General features: G+C 44.9%; 1 protein-coding gene across 3 annotated transcripts in view; it reads left to right on the top strand.

Moving 5' to 3' along the window:
* Window positions 1–25,891, top strand: part of ndel1a (nudE neurodevelopment protein 1-like 1a) — a 32,993-nt gene that overhangs the window by 4,679 nt on the left and 2,423 nt on the right. Inside the window, exons 3-9 of one of the 3 annotated variants that reach the window (XM_063221618.1) lie at window positions 4,235–4,388; window positions 11,522–11,670; window positions 12,395–12,531; window positions 15,381–15,560; window positions 16,736–16,836; window positions 17,921–18,069; window positions 18,528–18,565. In XM_063221618.1, coding sequence (XP_063077688.1) covers window positions 4,235–4,388; window positions 11,522–11,670; window positions 12,395–12,531; window positions 15,381–15,560; window positions 16,736–16,836; window positions 17,921–18,069; window positions 18,528–18,565 — 908 coding nt within the window. The remainder of the gene's footprint in view (window positions 1–4,234; window positions 4,389–11,521; window positions 11,671–12,394; window positions 12,532–15,380; window positions 15,561–16,735; window positions 16,837–17,920; window positions 18,070–18,527; window positions 18,566–25,891) is intronic. The other 2 variants (XM_063221619.1, XM_063221616.1) reach the window with 2 other exon arrangements.

Genomic DNA, 25,891 nt, shown 5'->3' with positions numbered 1-25,891 from the left:
AGCTTATGGGAGTGAGCTTCAGATATTCCACTTCCTCTGGTTCAAACAAACTTCTCCCCCTTCCTAGAAAATATGTCCAATGACTCCAACTCAATATCTAACCTCCAATCCTCTCCTTTTGCTGGTGGTCTTGTGATGCAAGGCAAGACGATAGAAAACTTAGAATTGTGCTTTTGGGAGATATTGAATAAAACTTTGAATTTCAAAGGTCATTTTCTCATTTGCAGTCAGGATGTTGACTGTGAAGTAGCCCCCTAAAAGTTTCTCTGTCTAGGTTGAAAGTGGGAAAACTTCTGTTTTCTCTGTGGAGGCGGGGCGTTTGTAGAACATGAGGCCACAAGCAAAAGTAGAGGACGCTAGGTATTAGATTAAAATGCACCCTAACCCTTTTGATGGCTTCACTTCCCATTTCCTGCTTTGTGGTTCCTCGCTGACTGCGGTGGGACTAGCTGTTTCTCATTGACGATATACATTTTATTCAGTATCTCCCAAAAGCACAATTCAATCTTTGAATTGTGCTTTTGGGAGATATTTAATAAACCTTTGAATTTCAAAAGTAATTTTCTCATTTGCAGTCAGACTGGGAAGTAGCCCCCTAAAAGTTTCTCTGCCAGGGGCGGAGCACTGGTATTGGGACAGGGGGGGCGGGAGATGTGTCAGAGGCGTTGGGCCCACGAAATATCATAGAATGGGCCCCTACAAGATGTTTGGCAATCAAAAGCCAATGGCAGGGGGCCCCCCCCCAAGTGGTGAGGCCGGGGGTTCCTGGCCCCTATGACCCCCCGCTCCGCCCCTGTTCTCTGCCCAGGTTAAAAGTGGGGAAACTTTTGTTTTCTCCGTGGACCCTAACCCTTTTGATGGCTTTACTTCTCATTTCCTGCTTTGTGGTTCCTCGCTGACTGCGGTGGGACTTCCTGTTTCCAAAAGTGGACCCTGTACTCCCCTTCCCATTCCGGAATCCCACCAAACTCCGGAACATTGCATGACATCCGCAGGGCGGGCATTTAAAAAGATCCCTATCTGTTTCCCTGCAGGAGGTGGGGGTAAGGTTTGAGGAAGGTGGTTGGGGGGTCGAGGCGCTGGATGATGATTGCTTAATCTGTTTGCTGTCATGATGTGTGGCACCTTACCCACACCCTGTCACAGTCTCAGAGTCAGCTGGGACGGAACACCCGCTGTATAAGCAAGCGAGTTATAAATAGGTTTGAGAGAGCACACATTGACGCTTATTTACACTGTCATGTACAGTACACACACGCACACACACATACACACACACACACACACACACACACACACACACACACACACACACACCGAGGGTGCCCTGTACGTCTCTCACTTGTGCCCTCTCATGTTGATATTGTCAAGCTGAGAGTATGTGACCTTGTGCTGGACGTGGCGTCTGCCTGTCTGTCTACTGTCTCTGTCTGTCTGTCTGTCTGTCTGTCTGTCTGTCTGTCTGTCTGGGCAGCAGGGTAGTTGTGGATGTTGTTGTTATTCTCAGTGCTCCCTGACCTCTTGTGCCGTCATCCACACAGTGTCGGCAGAGAGACTGGATCAAAATACTCCTAGGATCTCTGGTGTTGGTGTCTTCCCGTATGTCATGCTTTCCAGAAATAGCCCAAAGGAAGGTGTTGTTTATTTTTGATACTGTGCTGAGGCGGTGAACCTTTGACATTGATGTAGTGCTGCTAATATCTCATAGCAATGAGTCAGACGAACATGAGGATAGTGAGCGGGAACTGAATGTGTTCTCATGGTTGGCTCTGTGTGAGCGAGCACACACGTCTCCCATGGTACTCTGGCAATTGTAGATGGAGTTTTGTATTATACAAATAGTATGACAAACCTCCCACACATAAAGGTGGGTAAATCATCGAAGTGGCTGTGTGTAGGGATAGACCAATGGTTCTCAACCTTTTTTGAGCAAACGCCCCCTTGGCCTCATCACAAGCATTCCAATGCCCCCATGACCTCATCATAAGTCTGCCAAAGCCCCCCTTAGTGTTGAAGAATAAAATGGACTAATGTCCCCCCCCTCAGCTGTATCCTTCTCAACGCACCCTAGGGCTCCCCAATGCCCCCTGTAGGACTGTAGCGCCCTGTTGAGGAACACAAGGCTAGACAGAGGACACTAGTATGTTGGGCAGACTTGAACATGAAATTCAGTGTACCACCTCTCGCCATCTCTTGCCTCTCTCTGTGTGAACTTTTTTCTTCTTTTTTTTCACTTCGTCACTAGCCAGTGTGCTAAAAAAAAGATCAAATAATGTACTACTTCCAGTGGAATACACAGCAGGGATTACACTGCACATTTTCCATTTTTTTGTCTTAGACTTTGCCTTTAAAAAATATTGTACCTAGCTCTGGTCTTCACATAAGGAACCATCTAATCTCCCTGTAGGCAGTTTCTGTGTCCCGTCAGCTAGACCCCCCCCCCTTTTTTTTTTTTCTCCCGAGGCTCCGAAGTTAATATACTTCACAGCTGGATGCTGAGACTGTGGTTTTATTCCTGTGTTTTCTCTCTGCTCCTGGAGTAGACCAAATGTCACTTTTACATCACCAGGCCTTGGTTCACTCTGTACATTACATTACATTACATTACATTACATTGCATTTGGCAGACGCTTTATAACCGAAGCGACTTTCGAAAGAGGACATAATCATAGCCAACATCACTAGCAGATACAAAGTGCACAGGACATATACAAAACAACAAGTGCAGATGCAAAGAAGGGTTAGTTAATTTTTTACACACACACACACACACACACACACACACACACACACACACACACACACACTACTTTATCAAGAGTCTGGCCTGGGGCAAGGGCAGCTCAAACATTAGTCTAGTAGATACTCACGAAAGAGGAGAGTCTTTACTTACGTCTGTACAAAAAATGTTTCTTTTCCTCAGCAGAAAGGTTCATCATTAATGTATGTACGATGTGCGTGTGTGTAATCTGTTCATTTATTGATGGGCATGTGTATGGAAATGTCCTCATGACTTGTGTTGTAAATAAGTTATATGGGGTAGGCATGGCTGTGTTGTCTTTTAAACCCCAGGGACGGGTCTTGCATAATGGCTGTCTGCTCCCTGCTACTGTAGGTATAGCTATACTGTTAACTCTTACAGTTAACGCCATAGACGGGGCAAGCTCAAGTGCAAGCCTTCTGCAGGTCAACCCGGTTCATATCTGAATAATTTATCACCACTTATGGCAGGCATGTCACGTGAAATATAGGGCATTGATTGCTTATTTATTTCGTGTATTTATTCAGCTACTTAAACATTTATGTATTTATTGATTTGTAGATCAATGGAATCATATATCATGTCATTCTATATGGAAATAATGTTCATGCTTGTTATTAGACCCAATAAGTAGAGAAACTCAAGCGCTCATATTCTTTTCGTATTAGATGCCAATCTCTTGTCTTATTTTAGAGCCAAATAGACTGCTATTTTAAATAATAGTGATGTTGCCTACATCGCTGACTTGAGTGCTAAATGCTGTTTTATGGCCATGGCATGCATGTTAAATCCTCTGATGAAGCTAGTGTTATAGTCACTAATCTGGTACCAAAGGGTACAATGAGCAAATGAGTGGAGAACATGCTTTTGTGATGCAGGGACTATTCTATTGTCCTGAGATCCTAAATAGTCCATTGAAGAGATGCTCGAACACATTGCAGCTAAAAGTTGTTAACATCTGATTTAAGGCTCTTGCACACCAGAAAGACCCAACACATCATCCCTCAGCTTGCACACATTGGGAGAAACATCAATTGAAGAGAGAAGCTTGAGCACACTGCAGCTTAAAGTTTTAACCATTTAATATGTGAACACCAGAAATTTCACTGTTTACAACATATCCTTTAACACACAACCTCTCTCATACATGCACACACACGCACGCGCGCGCGCGCACGCGCGCGCACGCACGCACGCACGCACGCACGCACGCACGCACGCACGCACGCACGCACGCACGCACGCACGCACGCACGCACGCACGCACACACACACACACACACACACACACACACACACACACACAACACACACACACACACACACACACACACCACACACACACACACACACACACACACACACCCACACACACCCACACACACACACACACACACACACACACACACACACACACACACACACACACACACTTACAAACTGTTTATCAAACTCTCTCTCCACCCACCACAGTTACCAGGAGGCGCAGGAGGAGCTGTTGGAGTTCCAGGAGGGCAGCAGGGAGCTGGAGGCCGAGCTGGAGACGCAGCTGGGCCAGGCGGAGAACCGCATGCGAGACCTGCAGGCCGAGAACCAGCGGCTGCACAACGAGAACGAGTCCCTCAAGGTAGAGCAACAGCACTCGATATATTCTGATGGGGGTGGAAGGTCACTAAAAGAAGTGCGAACTGGGGAGGAACACAACGAGTTGTCCGTAGGGAAAGAAAGGAGTCACCAGAGCATCTTCAGATGTGGAACTTTACTTGTTTTATTGGGCAAGTGCCAAGACTAACGTTTCGACACTCTCACGTCTTCTTCAGAGTCAATTACAACGGGTTGTCCCTCAAGGTAGAGCAACAGAACTCACTCTGTCTCTACTAGACATTCCGATGGGGGTGGAGGGTCACTAAAAGAAGTGCGAACTGGGGGCCGAGAACAACAGAGTTAAGTCAGTCAAGGTAGCGTAAGGTAACTCTCTGTATAGAGATATTGATGGAGGTCACTAAAAGAAATGGGAACTAGGCCAGAGCACAACAAAGTCCCTCAAGGTACCATACAGTCAAACCTCTCTCTTTACAGACGCTATGATGAGGGTGGGGGTTCCATCAAAGAACTAGGCCGAGGACAAGGTTAAGCATAGCCCTTGTAGGGAAAGTTGCCCTCAGCCTATTAGCCTCTGGTGCACATAAAAACATTAAATGAGTTGCATTTAAACCCTAATACCCTCATCTTGCATTATAATGTGTTCATTCAGCTGTAACTTACCCACATTTTTATATATCCTAGCGTATATGTCGCTCCAGGCACCTAAGGTCAAACAACATATACAAGTCATCAGGCTAAAATGGGTTAAAGAAATGGGAACTTGGGCTCCTCCTTTTTTCTATGTCTTATTGTGTTGTGACTGGTTGCACAAGACATCAGTCACAGTCACATCAGTTAGTGCATTTGTCCAGATGTTGTTGTCTCAGATAGGGTGGGCTCCCTCTTGTGTAAATGTAGAGAGAGGAGAGGGCTATGGCTGCAGTCCTTCGACTGGGGCTCCTCTTTCTTCCATAGTTATACGGTAATATGTGAGTGCTGTTAATTGTTGCCCAAAAAAGGTCAAACCTATCCATAGGTATTCTAGATATCAACTCAGGGGTTGAGTCCGTCAAAGATGTGCATATTTAAAGACTATTGCCATGTCTCAAATGGCACGCTTGTACACTTCAGGCACTGTGTTTCAGTGTGTAGGGCGCTCACGCTGAAGATGTTGGTAAATTCAGTGCACTGAAAGTGCCCGGATGCTGCCCTAACAACGGTCAAAAATTCTGTAATGGTGATGAGACCCCAACCTCTTCATGTTAATCCAAGCATTGTATGTGAGATACTAGTTACTATCAGTAAAGGAAATGCAAAGACGAGCGCAAGATGCTGTTCAATGTAAACAGTAGCCAACTGATCTTTTGGTGAGGCATGCTATGTTTGTCTGAGCACAATTGTTAGTGGTCCAAACTTTGCCCAAGTGCATCATTTGAGACACGGCATATCTCACCCTGACTATGCTGGTAAGACTGGAGCCTTAGTCCCGTTAATATTAATCGAGTAGCCCAATCTCAGGTCCTTTGAGGTTAGGGCATATCTCTAGTCCAGACACTGCCTCGAGCGAGGAGAAATGGTGCTTGCATCATAATGCAGCGGCAGCCTGTATCATATGCCGTAGTCTTGGCAAAACATGGTGTATCTGCCATTAGTCAGGAATAAATCCTGCTGAAACCTGAAACCCAGCTGGAAAAAAATACACTATTAGGGGGATTTTCGCATTATTTTTGTCCTCAATAACATCAAATCAAGGTGACGCGATGACAAGGTAGCTTATCTTCAGACACCGCCTCAGGGGCAGCATTGAAGGGACATGGACGTAGGGCTGTCCTTCATTCATTAGTCCCCTTAATAATGCGAGTGTGGTGTTTATTTAAATACTAAGTGGTGTGGGACCACCAGACCAGAGGCTGTGGAACAGCATGATTAACCCCTCAGACAGTGCTGGTGTCCGCTGTGTTTTGAATGCAGCATCTCCATATTCATGAGCAGGCCCTATTGTGTTCGTACTACGCAGCGGGACAGCTGGGTCTTTATGTAGGCAGGATCGCCCCCCTCATGAATGGGTCCGTATCACTGTCTTCCAGCCAAAAAAACATTGTGATTAACTTGGTTCGAATCACACTGGAGTCCTCTGTTCTCTATTGGTCATATGCGATTGGAGGATTGCGAAATGTCTATTAGCTGTGTGGTGGTGAGAGATAATTGGATGCAAAGTTGGTTCGCAACAAACTTAAGAAACCAAAAACAAGTAGATGAAAATGGCTCTTATAAAGGCTCTTATGCCTTTATTTGACAGGACAGTCGAAGATGGTGAAAGGAAGCGAATGAGACAGAGAGTGCATCCCAATATGTGTCCTTGCCTCCTCCACTTGTGCTTGTCTCCTCGTCCCGCCTCCTGTCCCCTCCTCCGTGGAGAAAACGATAAAGTTTCCCAGCTGTCAGCCTTGCCACAACAACTTTTGAGGGACTGTTTTTCATTCACCATCCCAATTGCAAATGAGAAAAAGACTTTACAATTGAGCTTTTGCAAGATATGGAAATATAATGCTGTTGTCAGTGATGTCATCATGACGAGAAGCAAGTGGAGGAGGCAAGTGGAGGAGGCAAGGTCACATATTGGGATGCACTCAGAGAGACAGGGTAGGATCGGGAAATGACTCCGGCTGGACTCGAACCGGGGTCCCCGCGGATGGGCATGCAAGCCCAAATGTGGGAGGCTTAGTGCGCTGTGCCATAGCGCCCCCGATAAGCCTACACCTTATTATTTTATCCGTTTTCCATCTGTTCCATAGGCCAATTCTTGCGAGGTCGGTGTAAACTGGTGATCGTTGTTTTGGTGATCCCCTTCTTACTATAAAGCGCTTTGGTCAGGGTCATGCAGCACTGGAAAAAAATACTTTGTTTGATACTCTTGCTTACTTTTCCTTTTAACTAAACACCCCTGACCTGAATGTAAGCATCCCACATTATTAATTACAAGGCATAGAGATTACGGTAAGGTGAATTGGTGTGGTGTAGGGCTGCACGTGAGGTAGGCCTCGAGCGAACGTGCAATACTATGGTGTCATGTGACCCAGAGAGTTTAACCCAGCATAGTGTAAACACTTCACAAATACAGTATATTATCTCCACATTCAAAAATGCAGATTGCATGGCTGTTAAGCATGTGACCAATGGTATGAGAGTAAGCCTCCTTAAAAAGAAAAAAAACCTGTACAATCGTAAGGCAAATGTGCCTCTTGGGCACTATGACTGTATACATGAATCTTATTCAGTTCCCACAATGGCACCCAGTGCTGTGACTACTTGCACTCCCAGCAGAAAAGTAGCAGCCAGCTGCTGTTTGCAGTAGCACGGGTCACTACACTGCATCTGTCTAACCAGGTCAGCCCACTTAAAGGTCGTCATGTAGACCCAGTTCAGGGGCTGTGGTGTTGAGTGCAGTGGCTATAGAAGCATATGCTACTGCTGTGTCCTAGGACCCCATTCAAAAACGAGATGGTTCATCTCAAAGGTGCTATCCTTTCTAAATAAATGAATAATAAATAAAGCTAGTGTGTGTACAGTAGGGACCAGGGGCATCAAGGGGGTTTGAGCTAGCAGCAGCACAGGCCTCCTCCTGCTTTTTGTTCATTACCACAAGAGGAGAGACAAGTCATCAGAGCAGCCCTGAGGCTCCTGTTGTAGCAACGTTGGAGAGGTGAGGAGGAATGTGGAGAAGAGGATGTGGAGAGGAGGTGATGGGGATAAGAGGATGTACATGGGGATGTGGAGAGGAGGTGATGGGGATGGGGAGAGGAGGTGATGGGGATGGGGAGAGGAGGGCGTGGGGATGAGAGTGGGGATGGGGAGAGGTGGGGATAGGGAGAGGAGGTGATGGGGGTGGGGAGAGGAGGTGATGGGGATGGGGAGAGGAGGTGATGGGGATGTGGATGTGCATGGGGAGAGGAGGTGAGAGATGGGGAGAGGAGGTGAGAGATGGGGAGAGGAGGTGAGAGATGGGGAGAGGAGGTGAGAGATGGGGAGAGGAGGTGAGAGATGGGGAGAGGAGGTGATGGGGATGTGGAGAGGAAGTGATGGGGATGTGGATGAGGATGAGGATGGGGATGGGGAGAGGAGGTGATGGGGATGGGGAGAGGAGGTGATGGGGATGGGGAGAGGGAGAGGAGGTGATGGGGGTGGGGATGGGGAGAGGTGGGGATGGGGAGAGGAGGTGATGGGGGTGTGGATGGGGATGGGGAGAGGAGGTGATGGGGATGGGGAGAGGAGGTGATGAGGATGGGGAGAGGAGGTGATGAGGATGGGGAGAGGAGGTGATGAGGATGGGGAGAGGAGGTGATGGAGATGTGGATGGGGAGAGGAGGTGATGGAGATGTGGATGGGGAGAGGAGGTGATGGGGATAAGAGGATGGGGATGGGGATGGGGATGGGGAGAGGAGGTGATGGGGATGGCAAAGGCAAAGGAGAAAACTGCAGGAGCCAGAGTGAAAATGGTTGCCAGTGCAGTATATTGGCTAAGAGGATTTCAAGACTCTCTATGCATCAGTACATTGCATAGAACATTATTACCCTGTAGCCATTTTCATTTTCTTTTCAACAAAGGTATGGAAATATTAGCCGTGTGGAATTTAATAATGAGTGGCACAGTTCATAGATTATGAAGGCTATGGGGTTTTAGCTCTTGTTATCCGCATTAAGCCTCCATGACCGAGATCTTTGACCATTTACCTGTTGGAATTCAAATCTTTTGACAGCCAAGACGGCTTGTTGTGAATGTTCTACTCAGCCACTGATCGAGGGTTTCCGGGCAACCTTGCCTGTGTATTCTTATGTTGTCTCTAGTTTCCTCTGTCTTTTCCCAGCTGCAGAAGCTAACACTTAATGCATGGAACAGACTCCTCCATTATCTACGTGTGCAGTGTGCACAAAACTATTATATTACCCCTCCCTAATTGAGCGTCTCGGGGCTGCCTTGCCTATATTGTACCATATATCCTTGTGTTGTCCCCGGCAGCTGTGCACATAATGCATGGAGGGGTCTCTGTGTGCATGTGTGTGTGCAATGTGCGCGATACAATTATCTTATCCCTCGCCCTAATGAACCCACTGTCTCTGTGGTCATGCTCCATTGCACCCAGACAAGAGCATCAGCAGCAGAGAATGTGTGTGGGTGCGATTACTGTATGTGTGTCTGCAGACGAATGGCTTAACCTTTAGTTAGGGATACGGCCCATTGTTGTTGAGCGCCTTCATTGATTTGTGAGTGTTAGAGATCGAAAGTGTGTGTGTGTGTGTTGCAAACAAAGGCTGACTGTAGATAAAGTTTACTACGTACTGTAAGTCTTAAGCCTTGAGGAGGTGTTTCTGTAACATTGCGAGTGTTTTACTGCTGCAGATTTGGGTCACTGCCACACTGACGAATGTAGTAGTACTGTAGTAGTGGCATTGAACCACCCTGAAAAATACATGATGTACCGGGACTTAGCCTGAATTGCATGCCGGCAGTCACACAACACGTGACAATGAGAGAGAATGAAATCTGGGTCTCTGTGTCAGTGCGTGTACAACATGGTGTGTGTCTTCTGGGAAACTGTGTGTGTGTGTGTGTGTGTGTGTGTGTGTGTGTGTGTGTGTGTGTGTGTGTGTGTGTGTGTGTGTGTGTGTGTGTGTGTGTGTGTGTGTGTGTGTGTGTGTGTGTGTGTGTGTGTGTGTGTGTGTGTGTGTGTGTGTGTGTGTGTGTGTGTGTGTGTGTGTGTGTGTGTGTGTGTGTGTACGCCTGCTGGGAAATGTGCACATTATGGTGTGTATTCACCTATGGACTTGGACGTGATCTGGCCCAGTTTTCAGTCAGATCTTAGCAGAGAGAAGTAAAAGGACAAGTGCACTGTTTTGAACATTAAGTCCCTTTTCTGAGTGGTTTGCAATGTTTTAGAGCCCCTTCCCCCTTTTCATGTTTGCTGCAGTCTCTGTTATTTGGCTCATTTGTATGTTGTCTCAATTGGCTTTACAATGGCCTATGGGCATGTCCAAATATGTTCGTAAAAGCTTTGCAGCTTACAAAGTGGTTTGTGGTGTTCACTAGCATTCTCTAACAAGTTTCAAGGCAAAATATGGCTTCTGTCATTTTTTATTTGCCATTGTGTGAATGAAAGTGAACGTGAAACTGTATTTACAAAATGCAACATAAAACATGACAGAAGACGTATTTCACTACAAAAACTGTTATGGAATATCAATGAATACAGCTGAGCACTTGGTGAGTTTGGTGATATTCTTCAACACAACAAATGACAAACAACATAACAAATCTTAAGGGTGGTTTTAAGAACAGATTTGAACATGCCTATAGACGACCATTCTAAAGCTGGTTGACACAAAATCCAAATTAGCCAAATAAGAGACTGCACCAAACATGAACTAAACGGTGAGGGGGACACTAAAATATTGCAGACAACACAGAAAAGGGCCTCAATGTTCAAAATAGTGCACTTGGGCAAGGACTGGTCTCTACCTGTGTTTTGTGCAAGCGGGCCAATAATACCTACCTTGGCTGATTGTACTCTTTCAGACTTTTTGTTTCTGTCTTTCATGGCTATAGTTATATTGAACACTGACATTTGGTCTGTCTTTAGGGGGCAATCTGTTCATAGATCACTTCCATGTCTGCTCATAACAAGAGAAGAACAAGGCGAGATTTCAAGAATGCACTTATCTGTTCAAAAGTGTCCTCAGTGGAATGCAGAAATAGTTTCAAGAGTTTTATTTTTCAGTTGTTTATGTCTTCAATTAATTTGCTACAAGAACAGCATGCTCTCCAACGGTGTGCCTACGGTGGAGCATGAAAGTTGGTTCACACTCTTATTTCTACATTTATTTTAATTTGGCAGCAGGAGAGAAATGTTTTGGCTAATGCCCTCATCAATGCCTGTTCCATGGGGCTGTGGACAAATGGTATACAGGGTTTGTCTTAGGATCAGAGGGTTGCAGGTTTGAATCCCACCATTATCTCTCCCTACACCTCCATCATTGTCTCAAGTGCCCCGAAGAAGGCATCTAACCCCACATTGCTCTACTATGTGGGACTAGCCAATACCTTGTAAATGTTGCTTTGCATAAAAGCGTCAGTAAAGTGTAATGTAATGTAATATAATGTTCCTCCTCTCCACTCACCAGGAGAAACTGGAGCACCAGTACTCACAGAGCTACAAGCAGATCTCCATGCTGGAGGATGACTTAGGCCAGACCAGGAGCATCAAGGAGCAGTTGCACAAGTACGTGAGGGAGCTGGAGCAGTCCAACGATGACCTGGAGAGAGCCAAGAGGTACAGTAGGCTACAACTTTGTTTTATCATTCAAATCCTCAAAAAAGGAAGAGGGAAATCAAGGGGAGCCACATTGTTTCACATTTAAATGCTTAGTTTCAACTTTTGAACTATTCAGATGTCTTCTGATATAGGCCACATTTCTCAAACTTCTAATATTCACATTAAAACTTTCAAACAAAGTAGCCCTGACGTCATTCAGACATCCGATATCTTTGCTCTGTGCATTTCACTTAGAGTTACTCAGCAGACATGTGCACTTTTACCTGTGTGGGTGTTAAAATTGAAAAGGTTCATAGCATATAACCTTGTTTGTGCAGTTTGTCTCGCAAGAAGTCGTTTTTTAGGGAATTACATATTTTCATAGCAAGCACATTTGCAAGCAAAACATTAGACACTTTGGAGATTGGGCTGTAAGTTGGAAATATTTGAGTTGAGAAAAATGGCAAAACAAAAAGAATGTGAAATTGTGTAATATTTGAGGATAATACTTTTTTACATACTTTTTTGTATGGCAGAAAAAATACAAAAAGTACCAGATATGGGGTCGAAATAGGCTTTCGTTGGAAATTTTACTATTTTACTTTTTGCCCCCTCCAAAGGGCCATCTTTTTATTTTTCATGTGTACACAGAAAGGAGTTAAAACTTTCATTTCACTGTCAATGGTGCCAGCACAAGAAGGCATGTGACAAATAAAAATCTTCAATCTTTCCCTCTCCAAAGGGCCACTATAGTGTCCCTGGAGGACTTCGAGGGGCGCCTGAACCAGGCCATCGAGAGGAACGCCTTCCTGGAGAGCGAGCTGGATGAGAAGGAGTCACTCCTCGTCTCCGTGCAGAGACTGAAAGATGAGGCCAGAGGTGATCATCCATTTCATTCTCTCTTCAGCCCCCTCTCTCTCTCTCTCGTCTTTTCTTTTCTTTTCTTTTCTTTTCTTTCTTTCTTTCTTTCTTTCTTTCTTTCTTTCTTTCTTTCTTTCTTTCTTTCTTTCTTTCTTTCTTTCTTTCTTTCTCTCTCTCTCTCTCTCTCTCTCTCTCTCTCTCTCTCTCTCTCTCCCCTCTCTCTCTTTCTCTCTCCTCTCTCTACCTCTGTCAATTTTTCTCTCTTTCCTTCCCTGTCTAATTCTATTTCCTTCTTGTCTATTGCTTACTGCATTTCTCTCTTTCCTTACTCACCCTCTTTATTCACCCTCTTTATTCACCCTCTTCTCCTTTACTGCCCCCCTTCTCCCCTTCCCTATTCTAGCTGTCTCATTTTAATCCCTTTTCATCCCCAGAGCAACCTCTTCTTTGTCTAGTTGTTTTGGCTTGTTTCCTTGAGCTTTGTACCTTTTCCTCCCTCCCTCCCTCCCTCCTCTGTGACTGCTTCCAAGTTCCCAAACTCCCAATATCCACCTCACCTCGGTGCTTTGATGTTCTGCTGCAGTGTGCCTCACAGTGCTTCTGTGATTGGAAAACCCCCCAGCATATTAGTCTCCTCAAGTGTCACCTTCACACTGTGTGAGCAATAGAACTTGTTCTCAGCAAACTGCAAAGAAAAAAAAATCAGCAAAATTTCCCACCGGGCTAAGCAAAAGCTATCATCATCGTCATCATGCTGTCACTCTAGCCATGACACCGGAGCACACAGGCTTATGTTTCACATCTACAGTTTGGTATCTCAGGTGGCGTGATGGAAGTCGCTGTGCTGTTTAAGCAGGTATAGATTAGCCTGAGGGCGGCTAGCGGAGAGCAGGTGCATATGCATATGTATTGGTATCGCCTGGAGCTACCGGCTAACTAAGGATGTGCGGTGCAGCTGATGGAGGCAGTTGATGCTGACGCTGCTGACAGGCAGATTGTATTCATGTTAGTAAAGGAGGACGTTCCATCACCAGGGCACTGGGCAGGACTGGGACTATAAATGGGCAAGAGCATTTTTGTGTGGATGCCAGATTACCAGCCCAGACCTGTCCATCACTCTCAGCCCAACTGCATCTCACTCTGTGTGTACTGTTGTTTTATTCTTGATTGAATTCCATTTCCATCCTGCAAGTAAGATGTGGACGCACATCATTGACCTGAAGTGGCTGGTAAAGTTTGCACAGAAAACCCATTATTTACCCCAAGGGTATCTGAACATGGTTGAATGGCCAAGGCGTAGGAGCCAAATTAAAATTATCCATGTAGAAAGGGCAGTGTGTGCAACTTTTATTTATGTACTATTGAAACCTCACTGTGGAGATATCCAGCACATCTATCGGACTACAGAGGCATGCAAAAGGCACTCTTTTTGAAATTATTTACTCCAATAAGAGTTTTCCACATTTTATTAAGTTTATTTCTACCCTTGTCCTCACCCAGTTGTGTATGGGGATAAGCAAGTGCTATTGATGTGCGTGGGTGTGTGTAGGGCTGGGCGATAAGGAAAAAAACAATCACGATATGGATTACTTTATATCACGATAACGATATATATCACGATATAGCACAATTACATACGTTTTCAGTTATTCTCTTTATTTGCTCTTCATTTTTTGTCGCAAAACAACCTTTCCTTGAAATGGATCTTTTTATTGTTACTTTTACAGTTACATGAACTTATAATGTGTATTGTGACAACATGGAATGTAATTAAATGATATTCAATTGTATAAAACTGATAAAATTACTATCACGATATAAACGATATAGGAGAAAGGTCTCGATATACACTTTTATATCACGATAACGATAGGCATATATATCGTCATATTGCCCAGCCCTAGGTGTGTGGTTGGTGGGGACATGCCCATACCACTTTTGAGATACACTTAGCTTGTCCCCAACACCTTTTTTTCACAAATATAATGCAAAAACGGCATGCCCGGACAATTTGCCATTGTAATGTCCCCACCACTTTCCAACCCAAACCTACACCTTTGGATGTGTGCGTTTGCACAACTGTGTGTGTGTTTACCCCCTAACCCTAACCCTAACCCAGTTATGTGTGGGGATAAGCAAGTGCTAATTGACTGTGTGTCTTGTTTCTGTGCACAATCAGCTTACCCCACATTCAGTAGTACCAGCATACCATACACACGTGTGTACTACACAGGCTGTTTTGTTTGTGTGTGTACGCACACATGCACACATGGACCCCTTAATCCTCTGTTGGCATGCCGCTATGTGTGCACTGCACTGCAGCCTGAATACATATGTGTGCACATTGTGTGTGCGCGTGTCCAACTGATAATTGTGAATTGGGAGAGTATTGCTCCTCTTCTGTTGTGTTGCGTGTGAGAATGACTGTGTGCCATGTGTTTCTGCACTTTTAAATGTTTGTTAACCCTTTCGCTGTAACTGCGTATAGTAATTGAGTATCCTGTGTGTGTGTGTGTGTGTGTGTGTGTGTGTGTGTGTGTGTGTGTGTGTGTGTGTGTGTGTGTGTGTGTGTGTGTGTGTGTGTGTGTGTGTGTGTGTGTGTGTGTGTGTGTCCGTCCGTGTGTGTGTGTCCGTCCGTCCGTCCGTCCGTGTGTGTGTCCGTCCGTCCGTCCGTCCGTCCGTGTGTGTGTCCGTCCGTGTGTGTGTGTGTCCGTCCGTATGTGTGTCCGTCCGTATGTGTGTCCGTGTGTGTGTGTCCGTCCGTATGTGTGTGTGTCCGTCCGTATGTGTGTGTGTCCGTCCGTGTGTGTGTGTCCGTGTGTGTGTGTCCGTCCGTGTGTGTGTGTCCGTCCGTGTCCGTGTCCCAGATCTGAGGCAGGAGCTGGCGGTGAAGGAGCGTGTGACGGACGTATGTAGGAAGTCGGCCCCCAGCTCACCCACGCTGGACCACAACGGTGACAAGATGGACTCCGCCACGCAGGCCTCACTCTCGCTGCCCGCCACGCCACTGGCCAAGAGCCTAGACAACGCCTTCACCACCCAGAAAGGTCTGTTCCTTGTGGCCTTTGTCCCCACTCTTAGGCAGGGGGCAGCTTTTTGTGTACAAACGGGTCGCCATGCAAATTTGATATCACTTTTGTGTGCGGCAGAGCACCGGACACAATGTACAAAGACGTGTGCATACATATTGACAGAGCCGAGAGGGGTGATCTTCCAAACTCACAGCAAGCATATCCCTGGCCTTACTCACCTAGCTGCACACCCTTGTTGTATTATTACACTGCTGCGACATGCCTATTGCATTACATTCAGGGCATGATCAACCACATACAGTCTGTTGTTAGAATACACAGACATAACAAGGTTAATGTTGAGTAGGCTTTTCCGTCCTGACCGCCTTCTGAAAAAATGAATCCATATTGCGCTGTGCCATATGTACTGTACGTGTGCAAGGCCACACCCAATTCAATTGGAAAGAGTCAGATGAACTTAACCACATCATTGTCCAAAAATGTCACCATCAAAGCTAGCCTGGTAAACCAGCGCCACCCGCTGGACGCCAAATTTTTTCAGCTAGCGACTCGAGTAGGTCTGGCCTCGGATCTGAGAACGTTTTGAACGCTGTGCCCTGAGTCTGGCAAAACCAATCACAACGCAGCGATTTGTTTTGAATTAAAGCGGACAGGGTTTTGAGGGAGTGACGACGAACCTCGCAACACCGTTGGGAAAGCACATCAACGGCAAAGATCACCGATTGGTCAGAGTGCCGGCACGGTTTAAAAAAACAACAGGTTGTTCTCATCAACAATCTTCGAAGGTATCGTTCTTAGGTCCCAGACTAAATTACTCCGGTCTCACATTTAGGCTGGTTTATCAGGCTACATTAAAGGCCCAGAATGCATTTATTTTGAAGCAAAATCATCATCATCATCATCATCATCATCATCTGAAAAGGGATTCCTCTACAGTCTTTATTCTGTCTTTAAATTCTATTACATGTCAACATCTTTACATAACATATTGCAAATGCTTTTATCCAACGTGACCAACAAAGCACATGCATGTAATAGCTGCTTTCTGTTGGAATAATGTAACTTGTAAATGAACAGTCAAAGGGAGTATTGTTCTCTCCCTCATGTTTTCCATTGCAAAACACAAATTCAAAGTAGCATCTATTAAAGAAGTGTGGTGTGTCTCTCTGTGTGTATGTCTGTGTCCACAGCTCCCTCAGTGCTGTCCAATGGCTGTGCCAGTTCAGCATTAACGCCCTCTGCCAGAATCACAGCCCTCAACATTGTGGGGGACCTCCTTCGGAAAGTTGGGGTAAGTGTGTGTATGTGTGCTAGAGAGATTTGGAGTTCATTTGCCATACTTGCATAACTCTCAAAAGTGTCTAATAAGCAGAAGTGTGTTCTAAAAAAGAACCGCTGAACAGCCTTAATTGCCTTTTTTTCCCAATGATTTATTTTATTCTAGAAATGATGTTCCCCCATGTATATAGTGTGTATTGCAATTTAATTTTGCATTTTTATTACATTATACTTATGATTACAAGTGTTTTTTATCCAAAGAGACTTAGTTATTTAGGCGCAGGGTGTTGGTTATAGTCCCTGGACTCTGGAACAATGCCATTGTGGGGTTAGGTACCTACCTGGTCCAAGGACGCTCCAGGCATTACTTACTGGTTAGGGTAAGAGAGCGTGTGGGCATGTGTCCACAAATGAGGCAGGGTACCTGTAGGGCCTTAAAAGTATTGTATTTACGAATTTGTAAATGGAACTGGAAATAACTGGAAAAAGTCTTGAATTTGCACATCTGAGTCTTAATATTTGTGCAGTACTTAACTTTTCTGTATAGCATTCCTCCACAAATTTCATCAACCATCATTATACGATTAAATAGTTAGTAGATTAAATAGGGCAGTCATGGGTGAGCAGGGCAGTCATGGGTGAGCGGTTAGGGCGTCAGACTTGCATCCCAGAGGTTGCCGGTTCGACTCCCGACCCGCCAGGTTGGTGGGGGGAGTAATCAACCAGTGCTCTCCCCCATCCTCCTCCATGACTGAGGTACCCTGAGCATGGTACCGTCCCACCGCACTGCTCCCCATGGGGCGCCACTGAGGGCTGCCCCCTTGCACGGGTGAGGCATAAATGCAATTTCGTTGTGTGCAGTGTTCACTTGTGTGCTGTGGAGTGCTGTGTCACAATGACAATGGGAGTTGGAGTTTCCCAATGGGCTTTCACGCTTTCAAATAACATAGCAAAGTCAGGGGTACGGTGGCTCAATGAGCTACCATTATGCCGGCAACCAGGGTTCGATTCCAAAGGCATAAACCTATCCTAAAAAAGGAAAGTAATTCAAAAAGTACCCTAATGATTAATGATGGGTTTGTTGTTGTTTTCTCCAGGCCTTGGAATCCAAGCTGGCGGCTTGCCGTAACTTTGCCCGAGACCAGGCGGCCAGGAAGAACTACGCCACCAACAGCAATGGCAACCTGGTCAACGGGGACGTCACCAAGTTCTCACACGCACTGCACACCTCATACTTCGACAAAGCGTAAGTTACACACAACGCATACCGGTCACACGCAATCCCCTTCAGCACACCCATCGGCAGTTGAGCCATGTCTTTGAAAACTATGAGGCTGCTTCTAATGTCTCAACCACAATATTAAACCTCAGATATAATTTTGTAAATGTGAACCAGTATTGTTTACACTTTTTGGCTGATGTGGTTGTAAATGTGCTGCAATTCTTTTCTACACTTTTATTTCGAAGAGTGCAGAAGTAATTAATACTCCACAAAAGTATGAAGGTGCCACTTTGACATTCTGGTTTCATGTTATTTTGGGCAACAGAGTTTTCCGTCTTCCATTTAATTGCTGTATCATTTGGGGGAAGCACACTAAGTGTTTCTATTAAATATGACCTTCTCTGTATGCTATATGTAAAGTACAGTTGCACAGAGTGAAAGGGAGACTCTTAGACCCCCGCTGTATGTGTTTTTCTCCCCAGCAGAAGAGAGAGGGTCATTTTCCCTGCGTTGCTTTTGGGTAACGACCTCTCCTTACGATGCATGCTGGGCTGCGGGTGTATTTTGGCTAACTGTGTGTGCTTTATAGAAGATGGGTGTTTGTTAATTCCCCTCCGTGATGGGGCTGGTTGGTGGGGTGGGGGTGGAGTTCAGAGGTGGGGGGTGGCTTATAGGGTTGCTGTCACACTAACCTTCACTGCGCTTGCTGCTACCAGAGCCACTCGCTGGTCACGTGGCTTGACTGTGTGTGTGTGCTGTGGATAACTTTGGGCTTTCTGTTTCTCTAATCCTTAGTCCCTTAACTTTGAATGGAGTAGCTCTCCTTCTTTGTAATGCTAACGTAGAGTTGTTAATTGCAGTGATTTAATCATAAGCGGTACTTCTTTTTTTCTTTCTTTCTCACAACCTCGCTGTGTAATCCTAACATAATGGACTGCTGTAGATAACATGTAGACTCTGAATTGTGTCTAAGACTTAAAAACTCTTCTCTCTGTTGTGTCTTCTGTCTGCCACACATGTATGGATTATTCTGTAATTTTAGATAGTAGAGTTATTTAAATAACTCTAGAAAACACTTAGTTAGATAACTAAAGGGTGTATATTTTTAATTTGTAGAATGAATGGGTTCAATCTCAAGATGATGTGCATCAACATTAATTGAATTGCAAAAAAAGGCTTTTTCTGGAAAGTATTTGTAAGAATCTTTCCATGCATGATATCAGAGGGGTTTTCCCAATTATCTTTACATCAACCTATTTCCTGATTCAACAATGTGTGCTGCCATAACAACTAATCCAGGGAATTTCATCACTGTGTCTGATTCAGGAATTAGGTGGATATGGACCTTGGTTTTGGCCCGGTTTCGTTTCAGTTCCTGTTTTGGAACTTAACCTTAGATGACTTGACTTGTGTGCCAGCCTCTGGTGCTGGGGGTATTTGGCTTGGTCCAGATTCTCAAACTGTGGGCCAGGGCACACTGGTGGGCCTCGAAAGTATTCTAAGACAATTGTCTTGAAATCAAATGTGTGTGTGTGTTGCTGTTCACAGCTTTTTTGGGTTGTATTGTTTATCGGGTGGGCCCCGAACATTTGTGAAAATTTCGAGTGGGCCTCAAGTTGGAATAGGTTGGGATTCCCTTGGCTTGGGGAATTTGCTGTGGATGACAAGAGAGGGGAGTTTTGTTCCCTGTGGCCCAGAAAGAGAAACCATCCTGCATCTCAGAGAGAGGAGGGGGGGACCAGAGCAGTGCGCCCATATTAGTGCCAGCGTTGGGTTACATTCACAAGGACAGGAAATGCTAATGCCTCGGACTGTGATGCGTCAGTGAATGAAGTCGAGTAAAAGCTCTGCACCTAAAACCTAATAAAAGGACAAACTCCCCTGCAAACACACAGACGGCATTTCGGTCTCTACTTGCACAGGGTGATGGTTTGTGCATTTGAGTCATGCATACACCATCTCATAGGAACAAAGTGATTGGTCTCAGACACTCTCTGCAGAACTAGGATGTTTAGGCTACAGTTCAGGGTATAATTTCTACCTCTCACACACAAACCAACACACAACACATGAGAGCAATAATGCACAGGCTCGCACAAACTCTCTGTTTCTCTCTGTCGCACACACATTCTGCTAAACAAGGCTTGTCTAGCCTAATGTGCATTGGAAAACAAAAAGTTCAGCGTCTACACCTAGACCTGCACCTGGGCCGAGTATTGTTTGGTGCGCCTGCTCACAAAAAGTCTGAAACACTAAAAGTAACAAAAATGAGGCGCACACGAGGCTTGTGTCAAAAATTGCACATTGTAGCTGAAAAGTAACAGAAAAAAGTAACTGTATATTGCAGCCAAAAAGTTACTTTCCAGCATCAATGTACAGTTTTCGACACAGGCCTTGTGTATGCCTCATTTTGTTAGTTTTAGGCTAGTGTGCAGGCAAAGGTACTATAATTGACAGTCATGCCCTATACTCATGCCCTATACTCTTGTATAACAAAAATACATAAAAAACATCATGTTTTTCTTCGAGGATTTGTTTTTATTAACAACACAAGTGTCAAGTGATTAACAAGAAAAGTTAAACCTGTGCGCTAACGAGGGAGGCTTCAAGTTGCGAGCCAACAACGAAGGTACACAACGGTGCAGACATCAAGGCGAGGATAGGTTGAGATGAATCACCGCCGTCTTTTACAAGGCTTGGATGCGCGGTGTTCAAGTGATACATATATCATGGTCGTTGTCGATTAGCTGTATTTGTAATTCACATTGCAGTAATTACAGTACACTTTGTCCTTTTCTAACCGAAAATGGTCCCACGCCACACTTCGCCGAGACCTCTTCATGGTTAGGCAAAGCCCGCTCTATGGAAGCTTGCATGTAACAAACTAGACTGCCTGTGCAGTCGCCTTCGACTGCTTAAGGTATATCCCCGAAACGCGACGCTTCCAGTCCCCCATCATTCCTACCACTCCCGTCCACCATTTTGTAAACGTATATGATACATACAGACGTGACATGACGTGCATAGGCTTAAAACCAAACGACTATTGTGAAAATGAAGCAAAAAATGGGGCAAATGGTAATACTGTTTTAATGGTTCAGTGGATATACCACATTAGGTACAGTGTAATAACCAGTGTAACAATATTTAATACAATGTAATTTTTTTACTTACATCATGTGTTTGTGCGTAAGTGGTATTACATGGTATTGCATATTGTTACACTGGTATTACACTATATTACATGGTATTGCATACTGTTACACTCGTTATTACACTGTACCTGATATTGCATATTGTTACACTGGTATTACACTAGTATTACATGGTATTAAATATTGTTACATTGGTTATTACACTGTACCTAATATGGTAGATTCACTGAAATGGTGAACCATTAAAGTAAGGTGTTACCGGGCAAATCAATCCACCCAGTCAGAAGTTATGGGTCAAATGAAAATTCCGCCATTTTGAAAGTGTTGTCTTCCAAACTCGAATCAGTTCATGAACCTACCCTAGAGCATTCACACACAAAATCTGGGACAAATCCATCCACCCGGTCAGTAGTTATGGGCCAAAGAATAATTCGGCCATCTTGAATTCAGCCATCTTGAAAGTGTTGACCTCCAAACTCGAATCAGTTCATAAACCTACCCTAGAGCATTCACACACCAAATCTGGGACAAATCCATCCACCCGGTCAGAAGTTATGGACCAAACAAAAATTCGGCCATCTTGAATTCGGCCATCTTGAAAGTGTTGACCTCCCAACTCGAAGCAGTTCATGAACCTACCCTAGAGCATTCACACACCAAATCTGGGACAAATCCATCCACCCGGTCAGAAGTTATGGACCAAACAAAAATTCGGCCATCTTGAATTCAGCCATCTTGAAAGTGTTGACCTCCAAACTCGAATCAGTTCATGAACCTGCCCTAGAGCATTCACCCAAAAAATCTGGGACAAATCCAAACATCCGTTCAAAAGTTATCGCGTTAACACGAAAGACCTTACGCGGCGGACGCGGCGGACGCGGCGGACGCGGCGGACGCGGCGGACGCGGCGGACGCGGCGGACGCGGCGGACGCGGCGGACGCGGCGGACGCGGCGGACGCGGCGGACGCGGCGGACGCGGCGGACGCGGCGGACGCGGCGGACGCGCGGACGCGGCGGCGGCGCACGCAAAACCATTACATCCCCGACGCTCCGCCTTTCGGGGATATAACAAGTCAAGCCAGGGTACGGTGATGGTGAGATATTGCCCCCTGCTGCCCGAATTGTGTAGGTGTAACAGCGAAATGCATTGCATTGAGGACGTGCACTAATGACCTACATTCAAGTTTTGTTTTTTGTTTTTGTTTAACGGTTTGTCGGCGAAAATTAATTTCTTCGACTAAATGTTTAATGATCAATCATCGGTTAATCGGTTAATTATGCCCATCCCTAATTGACAGTCTCAAGTTGGATATCTTAAACAGATGAGCATGTACAGTTGATGATACTAAAAAACGTTGTCTAAAATTCCCTCTCTTGTTCTGTCATTTAGGAATAGTTTCGGAATAATTTCAGAATAATGTAGGTGATTCTAAATCGCCTAACACAGGAAAGGATTTTAATCTGATTTCATGTTCGAGACTGAAATAATAATTATAATAAATATAATATAAATATAAAGATCTGGTTTTGACTGTAGCTAAGGGCACGTATCATGTGTGCTAACAAGTGGATCAAGACAGCAGAGTGAGTCAGTGTGTGTCTACTCTGCTGTGGTGTGGTGTGGGGTGGGGGATACTGATGCCAGATGAGATGAGATGCTGATGAGCCGTTATTGATTACGCCCGGCCCGGCCCTATTCTATTTCAAGTCCTGCCCAGCTAGCCATATTTATTGGACACACGTGATTGAGGCGATGCCCTCTATATGACTGTGTGCGCTAGGGTGCATCAAAAAACGCTTTTTTCAGCCTATTGATCTGTCTGGGTGATAAAAGTGTTCCACTGCATGTACAAATAACACATGCAAAATATTTTTGCAATCCATGGTGGTTTACAGGTCCAACGGAATATGAGCTGATATGAAGGAACTGTGGATTAACTGCGTCAGTCTTTGCCAATTCAACGAAACCCTCCCACCTAATAACTTGGACTGTTTTTGTGATTTTGTTGAAATATTTTAACCTAAATATTTAAATGAAATAAAACCACTTTGACATATGTAAAATAACAGATTCCTAATTAACTATAATCATCAGTACCCCCCAAAATAATAGATATATGTACTTCCTAGAAACTGGGAAATTCACACACTGACACACAGGCTAAGCAAAAGGAAAAAAATCTTCAGTTTTGGATAGAATGATGTTGTAATAAATAAAGGCCTCATGAAAATCAGAGTGTTTGACTCTGAGTTTGTTAGGCATGGTGAATAACTGTTGAGCTGATCTTCAGCCATGGAGGGACTTTGAATTCTTACTTACAACTCTAACAAGTAATTTCTGAAAGGACTTTACTCTGGTGTCTACAGGACACAAAGCAGGTCTGGCACCACAGTCTTGATTCCACCAGACATCCTCAGCCGGCCAAATCTTGTGTCACTGGCTACAAGGTTGAAGATGACTCCTATGCAGCAAGCTGCTTTCACACATGGCCTGATCTCAGAGTCAGGTGGTGATTTGTCAAAAGTTTCCACATCCTATGCCACAGCAGATCGATCACGCCGTAAAGTGCTGAAGACCATCAGTGAGGAATGCCATGAGCAGTGGATACCACCTGCCTTGTGCACCCTGCACTGGGACAGCAAGTTGACGCAGACACTTGACAATGTGCGCCAGAAGGAAGAGCGCCTGACAGTTGTTGTTGGAGATAATACACAGCTGAAGTTGCTTGGTGTGCCTGCATATACAAAGGGGGCTGATGAAGCTTGTGGAACTATCATTGGCAACCTAACATGCAAATTGCTCCAAATTGCATTGTCATCATGTGGCAATAGGTGCCAATTATCCCGAGAGAGAACAGTGCAACCTCTGGTGAGCGTGACACCTCCAGTCTGAGGTCATTAAATATTTGACTGAGTAGCACCTCGCCAATGTGATGGCGGCACCCAGACCACAGCAGTGGTCGTCCCAGTGAAAGCTGTATGGCTATGCAGGCTGCGCTCAGATGGCCAGTATTTGAAGCCGTGGTATCAAATGCCATATTGACTACTTGATTGGTGCATTGCCATTCTTGGAGCAATTTGCATGATTTTTTCCCTTTTGCTTAGCCTGTGTGTCAGTGTGTGAATTTCCCAGTTTCTCGGAAATACCTATATCTATTATTTTGGGGGGTACTGATGAGTATTGTTAATTAGGAATCTGTTATTTTACATATGTCAAAGTGGTTTTATTTCATTTAAATATTTAGGTTAAAATATTTCAACAAAATCACAAAAACAGTCCAAGTTATTAGGTGGGAGGGTTTCGTTGAATTGGCAAAGACTGACGCAGTTAATCCACAATTCCTTCATATCAGCTCATATTCCGTTGGACCTGTAAACCACCATGGATTGCAAAAATATTTTGCATGTGTTATTTGTACATGCAGTGGAACACTTTTATCACCCAGACAGATCAATAGGCTGAAAAAGCGTTTTTTTGATGCACCCTAGTGTGCGCGCACATGAGTGTGTGTGTGTGTGCTCGCGCGCGCGTGTATGTGTGCGTGCGTACGTGCGCGCATGTGTGCCTGAGGCAGGCATGTCTTTCTAGATATTTGCTGTGTACAGTATGTATAATACTAGTTACAGTTGTGTGTATGCGTGTGCGCGAGGTGGGCTCGCGTGTGTGTGAGGCGGGCATGTCTAGTGTTTATTGTGTAGGGATGCACCGATACCACTTTTTGGAAACCGATACAAGTATGAGTTCATTAATGTGTGTACTTGCCGATACCGAGTACTGATACCAATACCTTTTACCACCAACATACAATGAAAATAAATGCATGGCCTTGTTTTTTTCCACCTGTGATATTTTTTATTGTCCATTTCCAAATATAAATGTATGAGGTGACATTTTTTCCATGCTGCTTTCAAGTCCACAGAATGTGACGAGATTTTACATTGTTTCGTGAAATAGCAGTATCGTGCCTGGCATCGGCAAGTGTTTGACGAGTACGAGTACAAGTATAATGAGCAGTATCTGTGCCGATACCCGATACCAGTATCGGTATCGGTGCATCCCTACTAATGTGCAACACTTGTTGCACAAGTGTGCGTGCGTGCGTGCGTGCGTGCGTGTGTGTGTGTGTGTGCGTGTGTGGGTGTGCCTATCTATACTAGCTGTATATGTGCACCACTGGTTCCAGCTGATGGCATGGCTTGGTGTCATTGCTATTGATTATTGGAACATGTCTGTGTAGACTGTGTGTCTATCGGTCCTCCTCATTTCCTGTCTCTCCAACTTCAAATAATTTAGTCACACACACACACACACACACACACACACACACACACACAGAGACCTCTCTTTTTTTCCCTGACCTCTTTATATCCAGCCCCCCCCCCATACATGTACACAAACAAAATGATTTTTACTTACTTACTGGGCGTGTGGGTAGATCCGGCTTTGTCCAATTACATTAATTAACAGTACCTTTTTTCAATCACGAGGTCACCACACACACACACACACACACACACACACACACACACACACACACACACACACACACACGTGCTCAGTGGTTGTGTACTTTAGCAGGGAAATGTTACACATACTGAATGTGTCAATTGACGTGGACCGGTTCTACTCTCTGCTTGGATTGGGTTTGGGTCATCCAACTGATGTTATAGCTGATGATGTTGATGTGAA

The sequence above is a fragment of the Engraulis encrasicolus genome, chromosome 17, assembly GCF_034702125.1.
Source record: "Engraulis encrasicolus isolate BLACKSEA-1 chromosome 17, IST_EnEncr_1.0, whole genome shotgun sequence".
Lineage (NCBI taxonomy): Eukaryota > Metazoa > Chordata > Actinopteri > Clupeiformes > Engraulidae > Engraulis > Engraulis encrasicolus.
The sequence above is the reverse complement of the archived record's forward strand: the minus strand, read 5'-3'. Positions and strand labels throughout refer to the sequence as shown.